The 24,814-nt window shown below is 49.1% G+C and overlaps 2 protein-coding genes across 2 annotated transcripts in view; one reads left to right on the forward strand and one right to left on the reverse strand.

Moving 5' to 3' along the window:
• The window catches only part of Fbxo10 (F-box protein 10), a 37,537-nt gene extending 28,470 nt beyond the window's left edge, over nt 1-9,067 (forward strand). The window contains exons 7-11 of the mRNA XM_057790971.1: nt 681-833; nt 1,627-1,896; nt 2,986-3,299; nt 3,811-3,992; nt 7,463-9,067. Of these exons, the coding sequence (XP_057646954.1) occupies nt 681-833; nt 1,627-1,896; nt 2,986-3,299; nt 3,811-3,992; nt 7,463-7,637 (1,094 nt within the window). The 3' untranslated portion in view covers nt 7,638-9,067. The remainder of the gene's footprint in view (nt 1-680; nt 834-1,626; nt 1,897-2,985; nt 3,300-3,810; nt 3,993-7,462) is intronic.
• A 1,851-nt stretch (nt 9,068-10,918) lies between these two features.
• Nucleotides 10,919-24,354, reverse strand: Polr1e (RNA polymerase I subunit E). Its single transcript, XM_057790809.1, has 12 exons — nt 24,211-24,354; nt 23,660-23,763; nt 20,548-20,624; nt 19,908-19,993; nt 16,998-17,056; nt 16,119-16,263; nt 15,682-15,789; nt 14,939-15,035; nt 13,852-13,985; nt 12,635-12,716; nt 11,861-11,992; nt 10,919-11,348 (listed from the first exon to the last, which is right to left on the reverse strand). Exons 1-12 carry the CDS (start codon nt 24,329-24,331, stop codon nt 11,189-11,191), a joined length of 1,305 nt encoding a protein of 434 aa, XP_057646792.1. The 5' UTR covers nt 24,332-24,354; the 3' UTR covers nt 10,919-11,188.
• Between the last annotated feature and the right edge of the window lie 460 nt (nt 24,355-24,814).

Raw genomic sequence — 24,814 nt, forward strand, 5'->3', positions numbered from 1 at the left:
ATGGAGTGTGCGAGCGAGGGGTGGCGATAGGGTTGGAGAGGCAGGAAAGGCTATCACGCAGGGAACTGTCCTGGGTCCTAGAACCAAGTCTGCCTTGTCACTGTGCTGAGGCAGCAGTATTTTTGTTTTTGTTTTTTGGTTTTTTTTTGGTTTTGTTTTGTTTTTTGAGACAGGGTTTCTCTGTGGCTTTGGAGCTCTTGTAGATCAGGTTGGTCTCGAACTCACAGAGATCCGCCTGCTTCTACCTCCCGAGTGCTGGGATTAAAGGCGTGCGCCACCACCGCCCAGCTTGAGGCAGCAGTGTTTAGGACCACCTTTCTGATGTGAGACTCTGCTACCAAGTCCTAGGAGAGGAGGTAGCTCCCAGGGATGGGGCAGGCCTAGGCTGAGGACTAGCATATGGGAATGGGGGGAGGTTTTCCTCATCTGTCTCAAGGCTGTGGGGTAGAGTGTGAGTGGAGACACAGGAATGTACAAGAGGAACACAGACTTTGTCTTTGGGAAAAGGGGTGAGTCCCTGAAACACCAGTGGGTAAGTTTCAGGGTGCTGACGCTGGCAGCGTAGGTGTGCGTGTCCTGCTCTGGGGAGGGTTGGGAGTGCTTTCGTTTAACTGTCCTCGCCATCATGGCCTACCCTGGAGGTGGCTCTGGGGTACTGACCTTTCCACATCTCCCCATAGAAAATGTCATCCGTGAGAACCAATGGGGAGGGGTAGACATCCGCCGTGGCGGCGTCCCGGTCCTCAGGAGCAACCTCATCTGTTTTGGCTACTCGGACGGTGTGGTCGTGGGTGATGAAGGCAAAGGACTGATAGAGGGAAACACCATCTATGGTGAGGAGGCTGTTCCTGTCCCGTGGTCCTCAGGAGGCCCAGGTCTCAGCTTCAGCTAGTGGGTTCTGAGAAAGCAGTCAGTTCCTCCAGACCTCAAAAACCTCCCTGGTAGAACAGACGTGTGTAATCTCGGGCCTCTTAGCAGGGGCTCCTCTTCTACCTCCTGACCCACGTTAAGCCCAGAGGTCAGCAAGCAGTGCTCCATCTCCGTGTAAAATAGTGAAAGGCAGGGAGCTGTCTGCCGCAGTGGCCGTGTGAGCTCCAACTCTTGGGCATCTAGCTCCTCCCGTCCCTTTAATGCAAACAGTGGAAGATTTAACATAAAAACAGGGTTATTTCAAAAAATACTGTTCTCACCATGTGACTTTAAGCAAAGCCTGAGCGTTTCTGGCTAGGATCTAATATCTGTGGCTCTGTTACTCAAGCCTAACTCTGTGTGCTTTGTCAGCCATCAGCCCCAACTTAAAGATGAGGGCCCTGAGGCACACAAGTCCGGTAACTCACTCAGGGTGCCAGCTAGGAAGTGGTCGGACTGGGGTTCACACTGAGCCTGCTCCCTCCTCGCAGAGGCCTTGGTGTCCCCTTGGCAGTTCTTGGAGCACTTCACACCCTAGATGTGATCCTAGAAAGTGAGGTGAATTGGTCATTGTCCCTTGTGTTTGTAGGAGAAGCCCATAGCCAGAGCTAGGAGGCGACTTGCCTCAGTACCTTTTACTTCCCCTTTTGGGGTGACACTGGGTGCTGCGTCACCTATCCTTGGGTGCCGGTGACAGGCTCTTTTCTGTGACCCCAGCTAACAAAGGCTGTGGTGTGTGGATGATGTCCTCCAGCCTGCCCCATGTCACCAGCAACCATGTGAGCTACAATGGCCTATATGGAGTGGCAGTGTTCAGCCAGAAAGATGGCTCCGGTGAGTTCCCTGGAGGCCACGGGGCCCAGGAGAACTTCAGTGAGGATGGGGACGCCATCCTCTGGGAGACAGAGCTGGAGAAAGAGGACGACCCACTGCGCAGGCCCATCACCGTAGCTCTTGTGGAGTCCAACAGTATTAATCACAATGGAGGTGAGTGTGCTCCATCCCCTGTGGTGCCCTTCATGGCTCCCACTGTCCTGGGGCTCTCCATGCACTGGCCCAACCTGTCCTTCTAGCTCCGTTAGCTATACAGTTATTACTCAGACCCTGGACTTTCCCCCAGATTCAAATCCATCTCTTCTTACCTCTGCCCCACTGACTTCACTAATGTGTTGCTATTGCCTGAGATTCACTTTCTCCCTATACATCCCACACCAGCGAGGACTTCCTGACTGCAGACACATCCCCACATCCTGTCTTCCTTGAATTTGTGCCCTAACCCATACCCAATGACATGGGGTCATAAAGTCTTAGTTGGTTTTACTCTCTGTTTAGATTTGTTTATTCTATTTTATGTGAGTGTCTTACCTGCATGTGTATCTGTATGCCACATTCATGAGTAATGCTCATGGAGGTCAGAAGAGGGCGTTGGATCCCTCTGGAAATGCCGTGGAAATGCCGTTACAAATGATTGTGAGCTGATGAGAGGATGTAGGTGCTGGGACTCAAACCCGGGTGCTCTATAAGAGCAACAGGTGCTTTTAACCAGTGAGCCATCTCTCCAGCCCCATCCAATGGCATGTTGTATGGGGTAAGACTCACAGGTGCTGCTGGAGTAACAGAACAGACTCATGGGTCCTGGAAGGCTCTTTCCTCTGGAGTGACGTGGAGCAGTGAGATCAGTTACAGCAGCCCCAGGGGAGTGAGTTCTGCCAGCACACCCCAGGAGAGAATTCCTTTCGTGAAGCTTTGCTGCCTGGTGGCCATGTAAGGTGACTCCTCCAAGCTGGGGAAACGGCACAGGTGTCACCAAGAGGCTGGCCCACGCTGCCTCTTCAAGGCGCTGTCACTGTCCCCTTGCTAGGCTGTAGGAGACCTGGGTTGGGAGCTCGGGCCGGAGGACCGTTGAACACAAGGAGTCCTCTTACAGCCTGTGTTCCTGGCCACCTTAGCAGGGATTCCGCACCTCTTCCCTACCATCCTGGAGTGCACACTCGAGGCGATGCTGCTCCTTCTGGCTGGTATTGTCAGAGCTGACTCCAGGATCTCCTGTGCTCTTCCCACTCCCACACTCTGCAGCGTCAGGACTCTTTGTCCAGAGCAGCGAGGCACTGCAGGTCGTCACCAATGTGATCCATGCCAATGGGGACAGAGGTGTCACCATTGTTCAGAGCAGCCAGCTCACGCGGGTGACCAACAACAGCATCTCCTGCAACCGCCAGAGTGGGGTCAAGGTCGAAGCCCAGTGCAAGGTGGAGCTCCGGGGCAATGGTATCTATGACAACAGAGGCCACGGCATCATTACCAAGGGTGACAGTACTGCTGTTGTGGAAAATGACATCATTGGCAACCGGGGCAGTGGACTGCAGTTGCTGCCCAGGTCTGACACTAAGGTAAGCTGCCCAGAACTAAAGTAATCACACAGAAACTATATTATTTAAATCATTGCTTGGCCCGTTAGTGCAGCTTCTTATTGGCTAGTTCTTACATATTAATTTAACCCATCTCTATGTATCATCACGTGGCTGTGGTTAACCGGCTAAAGTTACAGGTCTATCTCTGGCAGGGCTACATGACTTCTCTCTGACTCCACCCTCTTTCTTCCTTCATTCAGTTTAGCTTTCCCCACCTCGCTCTATTCCCTGGACAGGCCCAAGACAATTTCTTTATTAACCAATGGTATTCACAGCATACAGACGGAAGAATTGTCCCCAGCTCAGCCCTCCTACCGCCTGTCCATCAACTCTAGGACACTAGTGGCTCCACCAGGCTGGCCTCTGTGCCCCACCCAGAGCTTCCCTTGCTCCGTCTGACCTCTCCAGCACACTTAGACTCCATGGTTTCCTAGCAGTCACTCACCTGCCCAGCTTCCAGTATGTGAGTCTCTGTGGCTGCTTCTTCCAGGTCCTGAAGAACCGGATCCACTCCTTCCGCGCCTACGGCATTGCAGTGCGGGGCCGTGCTAAGGCCCTGGTGCAGGAGAACATCATCTTCCAGGGCAAGACCAACAAGACCATCTTCCAGCAGATCACTAACAACCGAGAATGCATCATGCAGAACAATAAGTTCCTGGTCTTCAAGAAGAAGTAAGTGAGCTATGGAGATGGCCCCTGGGTAGAACACTTGCTGTGTGAGCACAGGGACCTGAGCTTGGGTTCCAGCACCCACGCAGATGCTGGCTATGTTGTCTTGAATCTGTTCCTTCAGTTAGCCAAATGCAGCGTAGTTGGCCTGGTGCATTGCTGTGAGTTGCTCGTTCTTTCCGTTCCTCCTTTTAGGATAGCATACAAAGCAGGGATTTGTTATGGCATCTCCATACAGGTGTCGTTAGCACAGTGCTCTCCCACTGCCTGTCCTTACTCTTGCTGCACCCCTCTTGCTGGCCACCCTTGTTCTCCTAAAATAGTCCCCATTCTTCTTTTCAGAAATTTTCTGTTCTGGACAATTAATTGGTCACCATAGCCCTCTAAGATAAGGAATACAAACAAAACATTGGCATGTGGTTCATGCCTTTACTCCCTGGGAGGCTGGTTCAGGAGGATCACCAAGTATGAGGTCAGCCCGAGTTGGGATATCTTGAAAAAAAAAAAAAAAACAGTGTTAAGATAATTTGGGTGCGTTTGAATGACAAATGCTGCCTAGTTCTCAAGGCCTGAATGGCATCCAGAGGTTGGCAGTGTTACTAATTCTCTTCTGCTACCTGTTTGTGAGTGGGCTCTGGAAAACTGTCATTATTTTAACCTCATAAATGACCCTGAGTGTTTTAGACAGTAAGTTCGTTAGAACACAGTTCCTTTGCTGATGGCCCGCCTCGGTGTTCTCACACATAGTCGCAGCACAGCTGTAAAAACAAGGCAGTATAAACTGCCCTAGGGTCTCTGTTGCTGTGCAGAGACACCCTGACCGTGCAACTGTTATAGAGGGACAGATGTTTAGTTCATTGTCCTAATGGTGGGGAGCACAGCAGCACGCAGACAGACGTGCTGGAGAGGTAGCCGAGAGCTCTACATCAGATGTGAAGGCAGCAGGGAGAGAGTGTGAGACACACTGGGCCTGGCTTGAGCATATGAAACCTCAAAGCCCACACCTAGGGACATACTTTACCAACAAGGCCACACCTTCTAACAGTGCCACTCCTTGTGGGCCTTTGGGAGCCATTTCTTTCAAATCCCCACATTCCACTCCCTGGCCCCATTAGGCTTCTCACCATATCATGATGCAGAAATCCATTATGTCCAACTTTAAAAGTCCCCGTAGTGTGTAACAGTCTCAACTGTCTTTCAAAGTCCCAAGTCTCTTCTGAGACTCATGTAATCTCTTAACTGTAATCCCCTGTAGAATCAAAATGATTCTACTTCCAACATATAATGACACAGGACATACATTACCATTCCAAAAGGGAGCATAGGGCATTTTCCCAGCATGTGGTGCTGAGCCGTGGGAAAAACAGACCCCCTGGGTGGGAAACCTCCATAATGTTAGGAATGATCTTAAAATGAGCCTCTCTGCCAATGCAAATAATTCCAATCTGGTGACAGTCTATATAAGGACATGAAGGAGGAAGCTTTTGCTCTTTGCCTGCTTGCTGTCCCTAGCAAGCTCATTCCTCCACTGGCATTACAACCTACTACTTTGAGATCTAGCATAAACTGAAGACCAGCTGAGGTAGCCAGTCTCATGGACTGACCAACTCCTGCATTCTTGGACCTTCTGTTAGTAGATGGCTGTTGTTGGACTAGCTGGACCACAGTCTGTAAGCCAGCCTAATAAACTCCCTTTAGATAGGTGATAGATAGATGATAGATAGATGATAGATAGATAGATAGATAGATAGATAGATAGATAGATGATAGATAGATAGATAGATAGATAGATAGATGATAGATAGATAGATAGATAATAGATATGATAGATGGATAGATAGATAGATAGATAGATAGATGATAGATAGATGATAGATAGATAGATAGATAGATAGATGATGATAGATAGATAGATAGATGATAGATAGATAGATAATAGATATGATAGATGGATAGATAGATAGATAGATAGATGATAGATGGATAGATAGATAGATAGATGATAGATAGATAGATAGATAGATGATAGATAGATAGATAGATAGATAGATAGATGATAGATAGATAGATGATAGATAGATAGATAGATGATAGATAGATAGATGATAGATAGATGATAGATAGATAGATGATAGATAGATAGATAGATAGATAGATGATAGATAGATAGATAGATAGATGATAGATAGATAGATAGATAGATAGATGATAGATAGATAGATAGATGATAGATAGATAGATAGATAGATAGATAGATAGATGATAGATAGATAGATAGATGATAGATAGATAGATAGATGATAGATAGATAGATAGATAGATGATAGATAGATAGATAGATAGATAGATAGATGATAGATAGATAGATGATAGATAGATAGATAGATAGATAGGTAGGCCACAGAGGAAATGAATATGTATACATATTCACTATATATGTGTATGTATATACATACACACATTCTGTTCGGTTCTGTTCCTTAGAGAACCCATTATACAGTAATTTGTAATCTAGTCATGTTACAGTGAAGACTAGGTTATCGTAGTCTCTTTTCTGTGTTCACAGTACCATAAACACAAAGACACAAATCTAAATCTAGATTCTGCACAAAATGTGGTATTTGTCTGAGTCTGCTTCTTGCACACAGTGTCATTATCTCCCGTTCCATCCATTTTCTGTAAATGGTATAGCTGCATTCACCTATTGATGGGTGTCTCAGCTGGTTTCCTTTGCTGGCGACTGTGCACAGTCCAGCAGCAGGCATGGGTGTGTCAGTGTCCCTGTGCTGGCTCTAGCTTTAGTTGTTGGTTTTTATTTGATGTGTAACATGACTGTCACATGGATTGCATGTATGTCTGCATCATGTATGATGAGCCTGGTGTCTGCAAAGGTCAGAAGAAAGTCAGAGCCCCTGGAAGTCATTCTCTGTCTCTTTGTTTTATTGAGGCAGGGTTTCAGTGTGTAGCCCTGGCTGTCCTGGAACTCTGTAGACCGGGTTAGCCGGAGCATACCACTCTCTGCTTCGTGCGTTCTTTTTCAGCATCAAGTAGTTTCCATGCACTGGTGCAGCAGCTCCTTTACCTGCTCGTCACCTGAAGGGCTTTTCGGTGGTTTTTAGTTTTGGGTGATGATAAATAAGACTTGTAGACCATTCGTGCTCACAAAGCTGGTGTGTGTGCGCATGGTGTGGGGGGGGGTAGAGATAAAATCCACTGGTTCACATCTAGATCCAGAAAGATGGGGAAAGTTGAGGCCCTCAGAGGAAATGTGACCAAGGTTCCATGCGGAAATGCAGCAGGGATCTGGCCCTTGGTTTCTCACTCCACCTTATTGGGCAGTCACTGACTTAGAAGATAAAACCCACACCTAGATTTAAACTCGGAGACCCAGAGAACTGGAGCCAAAGGTGAGACCAGGGGTTCACCCGTATCCTCTGCCTCTGTATTCACTGGCTTTCCTTCTGCACCTCCAGGTCTGACACTTGGCGCCTGGTGAATCCACCAGCACGGCCTCACCTTGAAAACTCCATCAGGGGCTCCTCTGGGTCCCACAGTGGGCAGAAGGTGACAGCCATGGCGACCAGGATCACAGCCCGTGTGGAAGGTGGTTACCACAGCAACCGCAGCATCTTCTGTACTATCCTGTAAGCAAGAAGACTTGCCTCAGCCCCAGGCCCCAGTGAGCACTCAGAAGAGCTAGAGGCTAAGACTCTTGGGATGGAAGTTAAGCCTGGGAACACTCCCAGCCCCACCCCCATCCTACACACCACCACTCCTGAAAAGAGGGTCCTAGGCCTCCTGGGGACTAAGAACAAGGTACTTCTAAACCCTTCACTCCACAGCCTTCATCAGGAAGGATCTTGGAAACATTCCCCCAGCAGAAAAAGTAAGAGCAATTGGGAGTGTTCCAGCACTTAAAGGTTAGGAAGAGCTAGGGAGGCTAAAACAGCACATGCAGATTTTAGGTCAATTATTCCACGCTACAGAGAACCTCACTTTACACAGACCAAACCTAGACTCTTCTCAGGGAAGAGAGTCCTTCTGATCAAGGGAAGTAACTGTGGTGAGGGAGAAACTGCTGCCTTTCCAGGGCTGCCCTCTTGGTCCCTCAGGGGACAGGACCTGCCTCCCAGCTGCCTCTGGGGACTGCACTGTTTTTATTAAAGACAGTTCTAGACTGGCACATGGCCCTGGGAGCAAGGAAGGGGCTGGGAGCAAGAAGGTGCTCCTGAAAAGCTGTCCCAGGAATGATGAGGGGACACGCTAAAATAAGAGGGGCAGGTGGCTGCCTCAGGTGTGCAAGCAGGTGCTGGGCTGGGCCGTGTGAAGAAGAACGAAGCTCCACTGTCCCTAAGGAGTCCCCAGGTTCACAGCATTAGCTCAGTGCCTGCCACAGGATTCGGGCTGTGCGTGGACACGTACTCTGCCCCTGCAAGCTCCAGCCTGTCTAGGTGGAGGTGCCCTCCAGCGTGTCCGTATCCTCATGGATGACCAGCTGCCTTGACCAACCCTACCGTGTCTCCCACTCTGTGCCTTGGCTTGAGCTTGTTTTCCTTCCCGGCATGCCCTCCCAGCTATCTCCTTGTGTGCAGGCCCCAGCTCTCACTCCAGGGTTAGCTCAGACACTGCCATCTCCGTGTGACTGTCCCGTTGCTCCGGTGATAGTGTCCCCCACCCCAGCCTCACCCTCCCGCTCCCTCTCAGGGCACTGAGCACTTTCTGCCTTGCTTTGGAACTCTCTGGGTCCATACCCTGTCCTGCCTGTTTACCTGTGAACTCTCCGAAGGTAGAGCCCCTTCTGTGTCCTTAAGTCCCAGCCCAGAGCCAGAGTTGAGTTAGTGGCCTAAGTGATGGGAAGGCCCACTCCCAAAGGGCTTCCCTAGACTGTACTGTGAATGTGACAAGCTTTGAGAGCCAGGTGGGCTTGTACCCCACTGTGGAAGGGGACTGCATGCAGGGCCAGCTCTGCCTTGATGACCCCCTTTCCCACTTGGCCTTTACTGCAGGGCCCTCACCAGCCTTTGGGGTTACTGTCCTACACTGGGCCAGATCCCATGCTGGTTCTGTGGAGCCCTAGGTGCTGCTTTTGGGTGGGTGGGAAGGGGAGCTCTGACTTCTCCCTAAGCACTCTGGGAACAGGAACCCTGTCTTTCCCATCTGCAGTACTGCCCATGCACTTGTCTGGTGGCCCCAATGAAAGTCGCTGTATAAAACGCTGCCTTAGGTATTTTGTAAGAAATGACTTTTCTGTGAATCAAGTACTTACGAAAATCTCAATAACCAAAATAAAGTTCTATATATTTTAAAGGAGGGACTTCCGGGTCTTAACTGGGCCCACACATTTGCTGCAGTTCCAAGTGACCGGAAGGCTTCCCTGCAGGTGCCACTGAGACCGCACAATCAAAGCTCTTGTTGTACCAGTTTGCTCCCACCACAGCTCAGAATTCAAGGCTGCAGGGCTATGCTTCAGGGCCTCCGTACCATCCAGAGTCCTGCCCAGGGGCCTGTCTGGAGATAACCACTGACAATGCCTCCATGCAGGTCATCCGGTGCGCCAAGGGGCTTCAGATACATGAGCATGTCTCCCTGGATTGGGTTCTCCCTCAGCATGTACCCACTCAGCTCATGAGCTCGGTGTTAGAACTTCGTTTTCACATCTCTTGTATGTTTCTATGTGAGCCTGTGTCGCAGCACACATGTGGAGGTCAGAGGACAACTTTGGGGAAGTTGGTTCTCTGCTTCTTGCTTCTCCCAGGTGGGTTCCAGGGACTGAACTCGGGTCATCTGGCTTGGCAGCAAGTGCCTTTACTGAACACTAAGCCATCTCCTGACCTAGTGGTAAATAAATACTTGTGTCAGTTTTATTAGTCTTAAAAGCAGCCCACCCGAGCTAAGGCAAACCCATCTTCTGAACTTTCTTCTGATAAGGGGTGTTCAGGGTCAGCTCCCTCTCCTGACTTCCCTTGTGGGCTTCTTAACCAACTGCCTTGTTTTTCAAGCTGTCCCGGATTAGCTGAAGCTTCCTCCCAAATGTTGCCACCATTCCCAGCCCAGACTGCGTTGCCATGAGCTGTTTTATGCATCTCTTTCATCCAGTGGAGCAGTCTGTTTCCTACAGAGGACTGATTTCCTGTGTGTGGGGTCAGAGTACCGTGTGTCCTCTTACTCTCTGCCTTTCCCTTTGAGGCAAGGTACTCTGGGAACTCGTGCTTTTCAGTGAGGCCAGCAGCTAGGAAGGCAATGGATTTCCTGTCTCTGCTTCCCGGTGTTGGGCATATGGGTGTCGGGTTGGAACTTAGGTGTTTGTGGGACTTTTAACTGCTGAGCTCTCTCCAGCCCCGTTTTTGTTGTAACTTCTGTTGCTGCGGGTGTATGAGCACCACAGCCCACAGTGGAGACAGGACAACTTGCCTGTGCTGGTTTTCCCCTCACCATGTGAACCCATGACAGGCTTCCTATCAGCCTGTCTTAAACTCACCTGCAGAATCATGGCCACAAGACCAATTTGATACGGTCTAAAAAGACTCAAGCCTCTAGCACAGCTCCCCTCCCCAGACCCCAGGAACTTTATCACAACAGCAGGTCTGTCAAGGCCTGAATCCAAAACCAAGTGAGGCCCTCATGATGATGGTCCATGCTTTCCACGTGTATTCATCGCCAACCATGCCCCTCTGCATGGCGTCCACGAGGACAGAAAGCTGTGGTTATCATTCCTGATTGGGCTCCGCTGTGCTGTAGCAGGCTGTTCATTTAGATCCCACTGCCGACCCTCCTCCACCTGCTGCGTTCGTCTAGGTCCTCCTTTTAAACCGTCATCCTTTCTTTAGGCTCAGATTTCAGCCTGACCCTCCCAAACCCTGCAGGAGAAACACCCACTGGGAGAAACATCTGCCATTTCTAACCACAGTAAAGGAGGGAGACGAAGTCAAACCTAGGCCATCCTTTAATCGCTGCATGAGAGGCACAGCTGGGATGCTGGCTCAGGCATGATAACCGTGCTAAAGTAAGGCCTTGGGGTGGTGGAGCACAGTAGAGTCCCAGACAGGCCCAGGATCCACAATTGTCCTGCCTCAGTCTCCTGAGTACTTGGGTTATAGGAAAGTACCACAACATCCAGTCTGCTTCCTTTTTCAAAAAGTAAAAGTGGGACTGGACAGAAGTGGCTGTGACATGGCCAGAGCGAGCCATCTGGAAAAGATCTAATTCATCTTCTTCCGCTTTGACTGGCGGTCTGAGGTCAGGGCTGGAGGCAGTGGGAGAGACAGAGTGCCCAGTCTGTGGTCCTCTTCCCTGCCGTCTGCCAGGGTCACCTTTCTTTTGGAGATCTTCAGCCTCATGGCTTTTGCTATCTCAATCATCCTAAGGAAGAAATGGAACAAATCAGGAGGAGCCCTGTGTGCGCCATCATGTCTGACAGGAGTGAAGAGCACACTATGCTCCAGACCATAAAACTGGGTTCTGTTTCCACCCTTGCTTCACCTCTAGATCCACGGAGGATCCCTCCCTAGTCACAGCGATGTAGGGCACACAGGGTCATTCAGAACAGAAAGCTGTGGGAGGCTCAGGCCTAAGGCCCAGGCACCCTTTTGGGGAGTGAGATTTTGAGAAAGTTATTGCCTTTCCAGACCTCAGAGTCTTAATATTTTTGGGAAATAAGTGAAGGACTATAAATGAACTCAATATCAAGCCTTGCAATGAGAAGGCACTCAGAGTTTCTCGCCTACCAATCATTCATTCACAGAAGATTGTCTTCTGGTCCCAAGATTTTTCCGTGAGACACCCCACCCCTTTACCCCCTTCAGCAAGGCCTCATGGGCAGGAGGAATCCACCCGGGCGGCCGCAGGGACCAGCCTCACGCTGCCGTGCTCACCTTTTCTCACTGAGTTTCAGGTCCCCCTGCAGTACTGTCAGGTCGATCTGGAAATTACTTATGTGCAAGGCGAGGATGATTGCATACGCAGTGATCTTGGCCTTCATTGAATTTGAAATTAAGTTCCGTAAACTGCAGTCAGTGGCAATGGAGAAGAAATGAAGTTAAACCCCAAGTTCTAACTAAGTAAGAACACCAGAGCCTTACCCTCTATAGTCAGTGGTCCCAGTTTGGGGGGCAGCGGGGCAAAGCCACACAGCCTATTCCTTCCAAGTTGCCCAAGTCTCACAGTGGACAGTAAGTCAACCCATGTTTCCTCTCAGAGACAGAGAAAGCCCCGCCCACGTTTCCCAGGTGGCTGGTAGCAATGTACACATGAAACCTCTGTAGGAGCCTGTGACTGTCTGCTCAGCAGGCCACAGGAAAAACCACCCAGCCTCAGTGCTGCCTCTTTCCAAACACAGCAGGAGCAGGGAGCACAGCCCCATCAAACAGCGGCAAACAAGGCCTGGATGCACTGCAGTTTTGTCTTCTAAGTCACTGTGTACCTGTCCTTTCCTGCAGCACTGATCATCAGAAAGCCCGGCACTGCAGGGTGCCCCACAGCCAAAGACAAATGAACACTCCAAGAGGGACAGTGTATGGTGTCCCCAGAAGACCGCCACACGGCAGTGACTCTTTGGCACTGGATCTCTGGACATGGAATTGCACCTGAGTCCCCACACTTCCCTGCCACCCCCACCTGTGTTCCTTTCCACAGAAACAGCCCCTGACCTGCCATTGTTGTAAGTCAGGCAGGTGAAGTGCTTCAGCAGCTTCGTGTTGATGATGTGGGGGATTCCAGGTCCCAGGGCACCTAGAACACAGAGTTGCATTGGATCATTTTCCTGGAAAGTCCACAGGTTGTACATCTGTAAGTGGGTAGGTGGGGGCTGTAATGACCAGAACCACGTGATAAGAGGAACAGGGGCCTAAGATCCAAAGCAGCCACTATAAAGTCAGACACACACAGGAGGTGTTGTGAAGGGGTGTGAACAGCTAAAACAGACTGAGGAGGACTAGGCACACACAATAAGATACTGGAAAATAAAGCAGACTGCAGATGGAGCCGGTGAGATGGCCCAGTGGGTCAAGATATGCCACCAAGGATTCACATGGATATATAGAGATTTCAAAGCTGTCCTCTGACCATAGGAACCCTGGGCACGCACCCCCCACAACTACCCATAACTAAGTAAATTGAGGGTGGAAGGCACGAGAGACGGGAACACGAAACTTGACAGTTAAGCAGGCAGGCACATCTCCATTCTTGGTGCTCTCCACAAGAAGACTGAACAGACACGCCTTGTGCTGCAAACCCCAGGGGTCTCCTGCTGGCTTTTCAGCTTGGGGTGGGCATGAGTGTGTGACCGCCACGTATGGTCTTAGAAGCAGGTGGAACATCACAAACTGCCTCACTCAGTGTGAAACACACTGTCACCACATCCTCCCACACACCACAAAAAGAAAAAAAAAGGCAAGCATAGCCGTGCACACCTTTAATCCCAGCACTCGGAAGGGAGAGACACATGAATCTCTGTGAGTTCCAAGCCAACCAGGACTGTGTAATGAGACTGTCTTAAAAAGCAAAACCACCTGCCCCAAGCTTCTTCACAAGCAAAGCCGATTTCTCCTCCTCCTGTAACTGATGTTTATTCTAATAGCCTCCCGTAGGTTATTCCTCTCATTTGACCTGGATACTGTGTTTTACCGGGCAGAACAAGCAGGGCAAGTGCTCTCTGAAAGCCCCATCCACCCTGTCCCCGTTTCCAGAGCAAATGAAAGAAATACAGAGAAGAGAGCCCTGCGAGGCTCAGCAGGCAGTGGGACCAGCAGGAAGGGCAGGCTGCATGGAGAGGGCCTGGACAGACAGACATCCACGGGGGTGACGTGAGAACTACAGACAAGCAACCACTGGAGATAACAGGATAAAGTGCCTGCGGGGGGCTTACTTTTTCCCTTTATCACTTTCTGAGCTCGAAATCTGATGAGGGCATCTAGAAACCAGATGCTTCGGGCTTGCCGGTCTCGACTCTGCTCATCTGATGGCAAAGACTTCAGCATTTCTATGATGAAGGAACAGTGGCTAAAACAAGGGAGGGAAACAGGCGGTCAGGAGGCATCACCAGCACATGGTCCCCACACACTCCATCCACTCTGGGCGGGTTGGCTGGGGAGGCTAATCCTAGCAGGGCACACAGGGCTTGATTGACAGACTCCACGTCATTGAACAAGGTAGAAAAACAACAGAGGACAATTCCGAAGATGATCAACCTCAGACCTCCATATGTACACGCACCCACACAAGCACAATCACACACACACAGACACACAATCACAGACACACAAACTCTAAGAAAAAAACGAAGACAAGTAGGACTAGAGAGATGGCTGAGCAGTTAGACAGCATTGCTCTTGCAGAGGGCCTTGTTCGTTTCTTAGCACTCACACCTGATCCAATGACATTTTCTACTGGACCCCTACCCATGTTATACACACATAATCTTATAAAAAAGAAGAAAGGAATAATTAGAAAGAAAGGCTCAGAACTAAGACATAAACTAACCATCATCTTTTTTTTTAAAAAAAAAGTTGTTTTAAGAGGGTTAATCTGTTATTTAAACTAAATATATAATATTTAAAATGTGCATATTTAATTCTAGAAGTTGGCAAGCATACTGTCACAGACAGCCATCACTCTGGTTGCATCCATGCCAGCCTTTGGCCACTGCCAGCGACAATTAGCATCAACAACAGCAGGACATGGGGCTGGCTTTGGTCCTGGGTCGCAGATTATAAGACCCTGCCACCATCTCTCCAGCTATAGGTGCTACACGCATAAACCAATCCTCTTCCTTGGATCTACCCACAGCTCCTGAACGCCTGGTGTCAAAGCTTGCTCCTTGCGCCGCAGCTGAGCAGACACCTCCCCACAGACTCCCTGAGCTGCTACTTTCTGAGCGGTATTATCAAGGTCTTGCTTTATGTCAGACTCCGTTTCCCATCATGCCTCACGATGCCCCACGTGCCCACGAATACCTGTTCTCTTCAATCATCTTCAGTATGTCTTCTGATGTAACATTTCTGAAGGCTTCGGAAGGGCTCTCAAGAGCATCGTACTCAGCCGGGGACAGAAATGGTTGCAGGTCAAGAACATGACTGACCAAAATGGACACCTAAGTCATCTCAAGGGACCTCATTTCCCAGGCAGGAAAGCTAAGGCCCACAGAGAAGGAACTCAGAGGAAGCAGGGTGGAGCACAGAGACCCGATTCCCAGACTCCAGCCTCGGGGTCACTTCCTACCTGGATTACCCCTTCACTACTGGAGCTTTTGTTAGCATTCTCCAACAAGCCAGACCCCCTGAGCAGCCGAGTTCTGTGTTCCCACTCTTCTTTCAGTATGTCTGCTCTGGCCTTTGATGCCAGCCAACTCAAAGGTTATATTCTGACTGTCTGTGGAGAATGACCCCCCACAACACAAAGGTTACATTCTGACTGTCTGTGGAGAATGACTCCCATAGCGCAAAGCTATGCCCATCTGTCCTGTTAACTGAACAACGGGTTTGATTCCCAGGAGGAGGTCCTTCCGCTGATGAGGAAGCCAAACTGACAAACTGACAAACCTTTTGCCAACAGCAATGGGATGTGGGAAAAGGGTTGGATGTTGCATTTATTAATGTCGCAGGACCACGGCTACGGGTACGCTTACACAGCCTGGCTCTGCCAACGTATACCAACACGATAGCCTGCAAATCAGGCACCTTTCAAACTGCAAGGATACTGTCTTCAAATCTGTACACGTCTTCAGGCCTGGTCGCATCAGCATAGCAGGGAGGAAGGTAGAGAGAGTCATCTTGCAAGTCATCCTGCATGGCATCGCTGACCAGAGCTTTCAGTGGAGGAAAATTAACGTGAGTGCCACCCTCTCTGGCTACAGGCTCCCAACACTCCATGAACCCCATGCAGTAGAGATCACACGGTCCAAAACTCAAATCTGAACACCTGCCAGGATCTGAACTTCCCAGCCATGCAGAAGGTGGATAGTGTTTGCCCTCAAGTAACTCAGAACAGAGTTAGAGAGACATATACTAGTAAATATTCACTACACAGCATCAGAGAGGCTGCGGCCATGCACCAGGAAGGAATCCAGCCTTTGAGCTCCCCGCTGGCATCTGACGTCTTTGCGGGCACACTCTACCCCAAGCTCCAGCCTCTTACCGTTCACACCCTTTGTATCGATGATGTTCTCTGCAGCTTTAGTTACTGTGAGATTCAAAGATTCGCTGCCAACTTTGTTCATTCTCCTGGAGTTCAGGGACCGCTTCTGCTTGGTGCTTCCAAAGGCTTCAATGCAAGAATCCAACTGTGTAAGAAACAAACCCAGTTACCAAGGACAGGCTGGGCAGCACAGCTGTTTCGTGTGTAATCACAAGCAAGCTGTGGGGTCCCTGAGCCAGGATTACCTCACCTGTCATTCAGGCTGGGTCCTTTCTCATACCTGTCCACATAGGACTGGGTTTGCCGTACTGACTCCCAGCTACAAATCCATAGTTAGTTTTCATCAGTACAGAAAGACTTGACTGGAATCAGGGTTGGGAAACCTGTGGCACACAGCCCACCCATCTGCCATCGGCTCCAGTAGCAGACACTGTTAATAAACCACTCCCTCTCCCCAAGTGAACCAGAGTGGTCTTCTCTTTGCTGTGGCCCAGGCAGCACTGAAAGTTCAGTCTGCCACCCACGGGCGAGACGACTTCACTAAGAATTCTTTACATCCAGAAGCTCAAAGAACTTTCTTTGTTGATATGCATCTCCAGGTCAACATTTTCCACAGTGTGGACCAAAACCTAAGAAGCTTTCTGCTACACCTCCATCATCCCAGAGAACAGGGTGCAAATTCCGACACTGGCTGTGTTCACCTGGCCAAGGCAGCAGCAAGCCTGCTCCCTGGGAGACCAGAAGGCCTCTGCAGGTAGCAACCAGGCGGAGAACCAAAGACCAATTGAGATGGAGCAGCCAGGGGGGCCCACATTCAGGGGGGCTGTTACACTGACAGGGAAACCAGGCCTTGAAGGAGCATCCTTAACTGTCACTCACCTTTTCCCTGAAAGTCTTGGTCTGATTGTCCAGCAGGGACTCATGCTCAATAGCATCTTCTACAGAAACACAGAACAGGAAGAAAGCTCACTGTGAGGCTCACCAATGAGTCTTTTACTATATTTTTAATGGGGGGAAGGCGCTCACTATGCTGCCCATGACGATTTTAAGTTTGAGTTCAGCTGATACCCGGGTCTTAACCCCATAAGCGTGCATGTTCACATGCAGTGCAGCCACTGTGCTCAGCCCTGCAAGGTCTTAAAAATATTAATAGTACAAGCCGGGCGATGGTGGCACACGCCTTTAATCCCAGCACTCGGGAGGCAGAGGCAGGCGGATCTATGTGAGTTCGAGACCAGCCTGGTCTACAGAGCTAGTTCCAGGACAGGCTCCAAAGCCACAGAGAAACCCTGTCTCAAAAAAAACAAAAAAAACAAAACAAAACAACAAAAAAAAAATTAATAGTACTTAGTGTTTATTTAATATGAATCTAAGAAAAACCGAGTTCCTTATTCCGAGACTTCCCTAACATCAATGTACACTGAATACTGGCTGTGTTCCTCAGTAAATAAGTAAGAATGGCTGTCCTCTGCCGCAACCTCTTAGATCAGAAACAAGGAAAAATGAGGCCTGCAGACACAGTGACTGGCCCAGGCACTTTCCCAAGCCAGGCCACATCAGAGGGAACAGAAACCAAGTCCTTGGCTCTTCCCATAAGTAGATGTGCTTTTCTTGTCAAAGACCTAAAGGCGGGTGTAAAAATACTGGGAATTTTCACATGTCACTGTCCAACTTCCCACAATATACTCAAATAATGAGCAGTACAATCCGAAGGGCAAGAACACAAGCTTGGGTTAGCTCAGCAACAGGTCACCTCAGTCAGCCACATCTCAGTGCTGCTAAAAAAAGGAATAACACACGCACAAAAAAGAAAAAGAAAGAAAGAAAGAAAAAGAAAGAAAGAAAGAAAGAAAGAAAGAAAGAAAGAAAGAAAGAAAAGGATAAATCCAGGTGGTGGTGGCACCTGCCTTCAATCCCAGCACTCGGGAGGCAAAGGCAGCCAGATGTCTGTGAGTTCAAGGCCAGGCTGGACAGAGCGAGTCCCAGGACAGCCAGACCTACACAGAGAGTTGTCTCGAAAAAAGAAAGGAGGAAAGGAAGAAAAAGAACAGTAGTACCTATGAAGTAATTCTGTGGTTCTTGTGAAAGAAAGGTGTTCAGAATAGTGACAAGCACACAGCAAGGACCCAAAAACTAGCGTTGCTGGGCAGTGGTGGCGTACACCTTTAATCCCGGCACTTGAGAGGTAGGTGGATCTCTGTGAGTTTGAGACCAGCCTGGTCTACAAGAGCTAGTTCCAGGACAGGCTCCAAAACTACAGAGAAACCCTGTCTCAAAAACAAACAAAAAACAAAACAAAACCCAAAAACCTAGAGTGCATGGGCGAGCCAGAACAAGCCAGTACTTATAAACTATCAACATGTAACACAAATGTATCTCATAAAGAATTAAACAACCTCAGAGTCTGAAGAGATGACTCCCCAGGTAAGGGCATTGGCTGCTCTTGTAAGAGGACCTAAGTTCAGTTCCCAGCATCCACATGATGGCTAACAACCATGTATAACTCCAAGGGATCCAACTCCCTCTTCTGGCCTCAGCAAGCAATGCATGCATGTGATGCATGTGGTACACAGACACACATGCAGAACCATACACACAATAGAACCACACTCACAAAATAAATCTTTTTTAAAAGGAATTTAAACAATTCCACCTCAGCAGGCTGGTAGAGGGCCAGCAGGTGCCTGTTACCAAGTCTGATGACCTGAGTCACATGTTGTTCACATGTGCCTGGATCCACATTCTAGAGGGAGAAAATCAACTTGCTTGAATTGGTGGGTGACCACCACACATGCACTGTGATATACATACATATATATCATACACACATACATATATACGTATATATCATACACACACATATATATATATCCAATAAATAAGTGTAATAAAATTTTAAAATTTCCATTGGAATTTAGAAAGTCTAGAGGATGGCTCAGTGTGCAGAGAGCTTGCTACCCAAACATGAGGACCTGGGAAGCTGGGCACAGTAGCACACATCTGGAATCCCAGTGCGGCCACAGTAAGATGGGAAGCAGAGACGAGAACCCCATACGGTCAAGGGGCAGCTGCCGGCCTACTCAGAGCCAACAGACACAGTTTCTCAAACAGGTAGTCAGACAGCAGAGGTTCTGCTCTGACCTCTTACGTGTGCTGTGGCATGAACGCCTGTGCTCCCACACATGAAGGATTAAGAAGAGCCTGTGGTGGGAAAGAAAGCCCCATGAGACACCTGCACTGACGACTACTCCTGCTCTGAAGGCTGCTTTCTGAGACAACATCTGTAAACGCTGGAGAGATTGGATCTTGCCTGTCCTTAGCTTAGTACTTCAAGCATAGTAAGGGGTCAATAAATGATTCATTAAAATATATATATGTGTGTGTGTGTATATATATATGTGTGTGTATATATATATATATATATATATATATATATATATATATATATATATAAAACTTTTCAAATAAAAAAAAGAAAACACTTGGCAAGAAGGCGTCCCATATGGCTAAGGGTGAGCTGTGTTTGCCGGCAGACATCACGTTCTGAGGCCACGCCCCTTCACCATGTAAGCACGCGTGGTGGCAGGAGGACTATTAGTCCAAGGTCATCCTCAGCTGCCCGGCAAATTCAAGGGCAGCCTGGACTACATGAGGCCTTGTCTCAGAAAGGTGTATGGGGGGGAAGCCATTTAGAGAAAATCACAAATGCCTCTTAGGAAACAAAAATGAACTAATCCAACAAACCCAAACGATGTGGCCTTTAACTGAGTCTTCATTTCCGGAACCTACCGGCAAACAGCGGCTGCATGTTGAACAGCTCGGCATCATACACCTCCATCTGGCCGGAGGTCTTATTCAGAATCCCCACAAAGTGTCTGGGTAAAAACAGAATGACACGGTAGTAGTTATGCACGGGTTATTATCCACACAACCCTCTTTCCTATTTACAGATCCCTAGCTTTTTTCTGCCGGAGGAAGGCGTCCGCTTGCTCACAGGTAACAATCCCCGCAGAGAGGGAGCAGTAGGGATGAAGAAGGAGGACACACAGAATGGCTGAGGACTGAAAATGCCACCAGATGGTTCTGATGAGCAATCACATTTAGATAGCAGTAGTGGTGCACACCTTTAATCACAGTCCTAGAGAGGAATATAAGGGAGGAGACAGCTCTCACACAGTCTCATTCTGGGATCCCTGGAGGCGGGATCACCATTTCAGACTGAAGTAGAGGTAAGAGTCGGTGGCTGGCTGTTTTACTTTTCTGACCTTCAGGCAAGTTTTATTTATTAAAATACAAATGAAATATCACTAGACACAGGGTCTTAGTGAACCCGCCGATCCCCCAACTACCTCCGAAATAAAGACTGAAGGTGGTGTCACTGTCGCACTAAACCCTTCTAGCCCCCTGTCACTGCCCCATTGCCCAGTACCTGCAAAGAGTGTTACATTTGAGGGCGCCAGTCCCAAAATTGTTTCCAACATAGGAGAGCCTGTCTGTTTCAGCTGCCTGAAAAACAAAGAGTGTTCCATCGACGATCAGCATTGAGGGGCACTGAGCATGGACTCTGATATGCACAGAAGCCTTTGAATCCAGGACCAAACTGTGCCAGCCCTAGACACCCTCCAGGAGGAAATCTAGTCCCATCACATCTACAGGAACCTAGGGTGTCTCTGGGGGAAAGGCAAGAAAACTTTGGAAAGGGAACCCCAAATACCTTAAGAAAGCTTTGAGGTGGTAGGTATAGTTCTTGGGGGAAGTGGCACCTGGGATTGCATGAAATTAAAAAGCCTTTTCAGAGCAAAATATTACCTAAAGTAAAGAGCATACAGAAGGGGCTAAATCACTGCCAAGTATAATAATATTCATCCAACAAGGGATTAATATTTAGAATATACAAAGAACTGTAAAAATTAAAAAAAAACTCAACTAATCTAGTCAAGAAGAGGGCTGATGAGCTGAGTAGACAGCTCTTTTTTTTTTTTTTTTTTTTTTTTTGGTTTTTCGAAACAGGGTTTCTCTGTGGCTTTGGAACCTGTCCTGGAACTAGCTCTGTAGACCAGGCTGGTCTCGAACTCACAGAGATCCGCCTGCCTCTGCCTCCCGAGTGCTGGGATTAAAGGCGTGCGCCACCATCGCCCGGCTTAGTAGACAGCTCTTAAAGAAGTGACACAAACTGCCCAAAATATATGAGAAGTGCTCAAGACCCTTACCCATCAGAGACACCAATGAGAACAGCTGTAAGGTTGCACATGGGCTCCGTGGATAAAGCGTTTGTGGTTTAGATGACAACCAGAGTTAGAGCCCCAGAATCCACATGGTAAAAGAGCAGTGTGTGTGCTTGTTCATTCAGGACATGACAGTAGAAAGGAACCATGAGAAAAAGAGTAGCAAAAGAAGGGGGAACAGCGGGTAATATAATATGTATGTAATGAGATATTCATGTGTTTTAGAGTGTTTTGCCTGTATGCAGTGTTGGCAGAAGCCAGCAGAGGGTGTGGGATCTGGTGGAATTACAGTTGTTGCCTCTATGTTGGTATAAGAAACTGAACCCAGGTCCTCCAGAAAAGCAGTAAGTGCTCTTAACCACTGAGCCGTCTCTCCAGCTTAGTATGGATGTCACGAAAGTGAGGTTTGAGAGGGAGGCAGGGGACTAACAAGAGGGGAATAGGGAATGTGGGGAAAGACAGTGGGCAGAAGGCAGCGAGAATAAAGATAAAAACATTTCTATTTTTTATTTTATGAGCATTAGTGTTTTGCCTGCATGTATGTCTGTGTAAGGGTCCCCTGAAACTGGAGTTACAGCTGTGAGCTGCCATGTGAGTGCTGGGAATTGAACCTGGGTCCTCTGGAAGAGCAGTCGGTACTCTTAACTGCTAAGCCATCTCTCCAGCCCCCAGATAAAAAAATTTAAAGAGAGAAAAATAAAAGTTCTTGAGTGACTGCACGGAGAACCAGACAGTGAGGTCTTGGTCTTTCAGCACTCCCGGGTACAATGATTCTGTGGGTCATTGGCTTGCACAAGCCCTAGATCTTCACCAACCTTTCCAATGTCAGCTCTTCCTAGACCCAGCTCTTCCTACACCCCAGGCACTGGAAATGGCTGGCTGACTTCCCAATCAGACAAGTTCTTTTTTCCCCTTGTCACTTTGGATACCAAACCTCAGCTTCTACCTGTTCCCCAATCTTCCAGAGCTCAACTCTGATGTACCTTTCCCAGGAAGGCATTCAGACAAGTAGAGACTTCTTAACCTACTGAGCTCCCTAGGTCCTAAACCCTGAGCTTTTTCTGCTGTCCGCCTGTACTACCCAGAGAATTTGAAAGTAGGCATTCTTAACCCTGCACCTATTGGGGAGAGGTCAGAAATGCTATTAAGCACTCTGTGGAACTGGGTGGCGGTACACACCTTTAATTCCAGCACTCAGGGGGCAGAGGCAGGCAGATCTCTTTTGTTCAAAGCCAGCCTGGTCTACAGAATAAGTTCCAGGACAGCTAGGGCTACCACAGAGAAACCCTGTCTTTCATTTGTTTGTTTTTGTTTTTTTGAGACAAGGTTTCTCTGTAGGTTTGGAGCCTGTCCTGGAACTAGCTCTCGTAGACCAGACTGGCCTCGAACTCACAGAGCTCCGCCTGCCTCTGCCTCCCAAGTGCTGGGATTAAAGGCGTGCGCCACCACTGCCCGGCAAGAAACACTGTCTTGAAAAACAAAAAACAAACAAACAAGAAGCATCCTGTGAGGCACAGGTCTCCCACCCACAACAAAGAATCACCCCCGTTCAAAACATCAACAGTGCTCAAGCTGGAAACTAGACAAAGGCTCTGGGGTGGAGGGCACCCGCTGCTCTTCCAGAGGGCCAGCATTTGACGCCCAGCACCCACAAGGTGGCTAGCTACCATCTGTAACTCCAGTTCTAGGGGATCCAGTGCCCCTTTCTGGCCTCCACCAGCTAGCTACACAGACATGGTGCATAAAGAAAAACGAAACACACCCATGGCCATCAGAGAGTGCCGTCACTGAGCTCCGGAAGAATGTTGTCAAATCTGACTCAGGAGCTCCCTTAGTCTCCTGAGTCACAGGGACACAGGGAATATTCAGTAAGTTCTACACAGTGAGTTCTAGGATAGCCAGAGCTACACTGAGAAATCCTGTCCCCAAAGAAATGAAACCCAGGCTGAGCAGTGGTGGCGCACGCCTTTAATCCCAGCACTCGGGAGGCAGAGGCAGGCGGATCTCTGTGAGTTCGAGGCCAGCCTGGTCTAGAAGAGATAGAGAGATAGTTCCAGGACAGGAACCAAAAAGCTACGGTGAAACCCTGTCTCGAAAAATCAAAAAAAAAAAAAAAAAAAGAAAAGAAAAAAAGAAATGAAACCCAAATATGTGAAAAGTCCTCGTTTCACCCAAATCTTTCACTCAGCACAGCCACAGTCCCGTTTGCTACTCCTCCTTCTCTCCCCTTGGGCCCTCCCATATCAGCCCCCACCAAGGGTCTTCAGAGGCCTGCAGAGCCTTGCAGAGTTCAGACAACCTGAACTCTGCACTTACCAGGATCCGCTGATTTCTCAGCCTCGGGTTTACCACGTCGTTGCTGTTGTATAAGGTGAAGCGCATGTTGCCTGGATTCTGCAGCTTCCCATTGGAGAACTGAACTGTAAATGTAACCCAAGAATGAGATAAGAACAGGACCAGCAGGGAGTAGTGGGGGAAGAACTGCATTGTGGCTGGGAACCCGTGGCGAAGGCAAGGGAGCTTCTGTCCGACTTTTAGGGGGACTGAAGGAAGTCCTGGTCCAGTAGTAAAGAGGGAGATAGGGGGTGGCCTCTGGGCAGAAGTTATCACAAAATGACTGAGGGAATGGCATTAACTGGCAGGAGAGAGGGAACTCTGCTCCGCGGAGGGGGGAAAAGAGCGAATGAGAGATCTGGGCAGTGCCCTGAGAAGTGTCCTTGCATAGATGTGAAGTCATGACAGAGGAACGGGAGGATAGCGGGGGCTCTGTCCCGCTCCAGGAAGTGGGCAGGAGGGCTACCGTAGAGCCCAGACAGAAGGGGATTGTAGGGCTACGCGGGAGTCCGCACGGGTCTCGCAGTCTTTACCCAGCACAGCTTTCTGCCTGTCGTCAGGCTCCCCACAGTACAGCCACCTTGCACACTGTGGCACCTCTGTCTCCATGTCTCCAGTCTGGCCGTCCAGCCTGGAAGACTCCAGGGAAGCCATGAGCTCGCCGGTTCACACGCGGACGCACACACCGGAAGTGGATCTCGCGGCCCCGCCCAAAACATGCAAGTCGCGAGACCACGCCCCTCGCGCACTGGAGTTTCGTCCCAGACCACTCTTGGCTCCTCCCACAGTGGCCACGCCCCCTGGTAGGAGGGTCTCTGCGAGGTGCAGCTCGAAAGTGGCAGAATGCTCCGGCATGCGCCCTAAATTAGTATCACCGCTAGCCAAATGCGGAACACAGCCTCTTCAGCCTAGGTTTGGCGTGGAGCTGCTTCCAACTTAGCATCATTTAGGTAGAGGACTGTCTTTCTTCCCCTCCACAAAAATACCTCCCCAAGACCTGAAAAGACCAAGTTGAAACTTAGAATTCGCAGACATGAAGTCCTAGAGCACCAAGCAGATGTGGCAGTGGGGGACAGCCGCTGCTCGACAGACTTTCCCATTCACACACTTGGAGAGCAAGCCCTATACATCTCCCAC

The sequence above is a fragment of the Chionomys nivalis genome, chromosome 16, assembly GCF_950005125.1.
Source record: "Chionomys nivalis chromosome 16, mChiNiv1.1, whole genome shotgun sequence".
Lineage (NCBI taxonomy): Eukaryota > Metazoa > Chordata > Mammalia > Rodentia > Cricetidae > Chionomys > Chionomys nivalis.

What these genes read in the sequence shown, in the direction of transcription:
- Polr1e (XM_057790809.1), bottom strand. Translation starts at nt 24,331, where the DNA reads ATGGCTTCCCTGGAGTCTTCCAGGCTGGACGGCCAGACTGGAGACATG. An exon ending in TGAGAAATCAGCGGATCCTG is followed by an intron (nt 20,625 to 23,659) that starts GTAAGTGCAGAG and finishes TTTGTTTTTCAG; the next exon opens with GCAGCTGAAACAGACAGGCT. An exon ending in CCAAGACTTTCAGGGAAAAG is followed by an intron (nt 16,264 to 16,997) that starts GTGAGTGACAGT and finishes TTTCTTACACAG; the next exon opens with TTGGATTCTTGCATTGAAGC.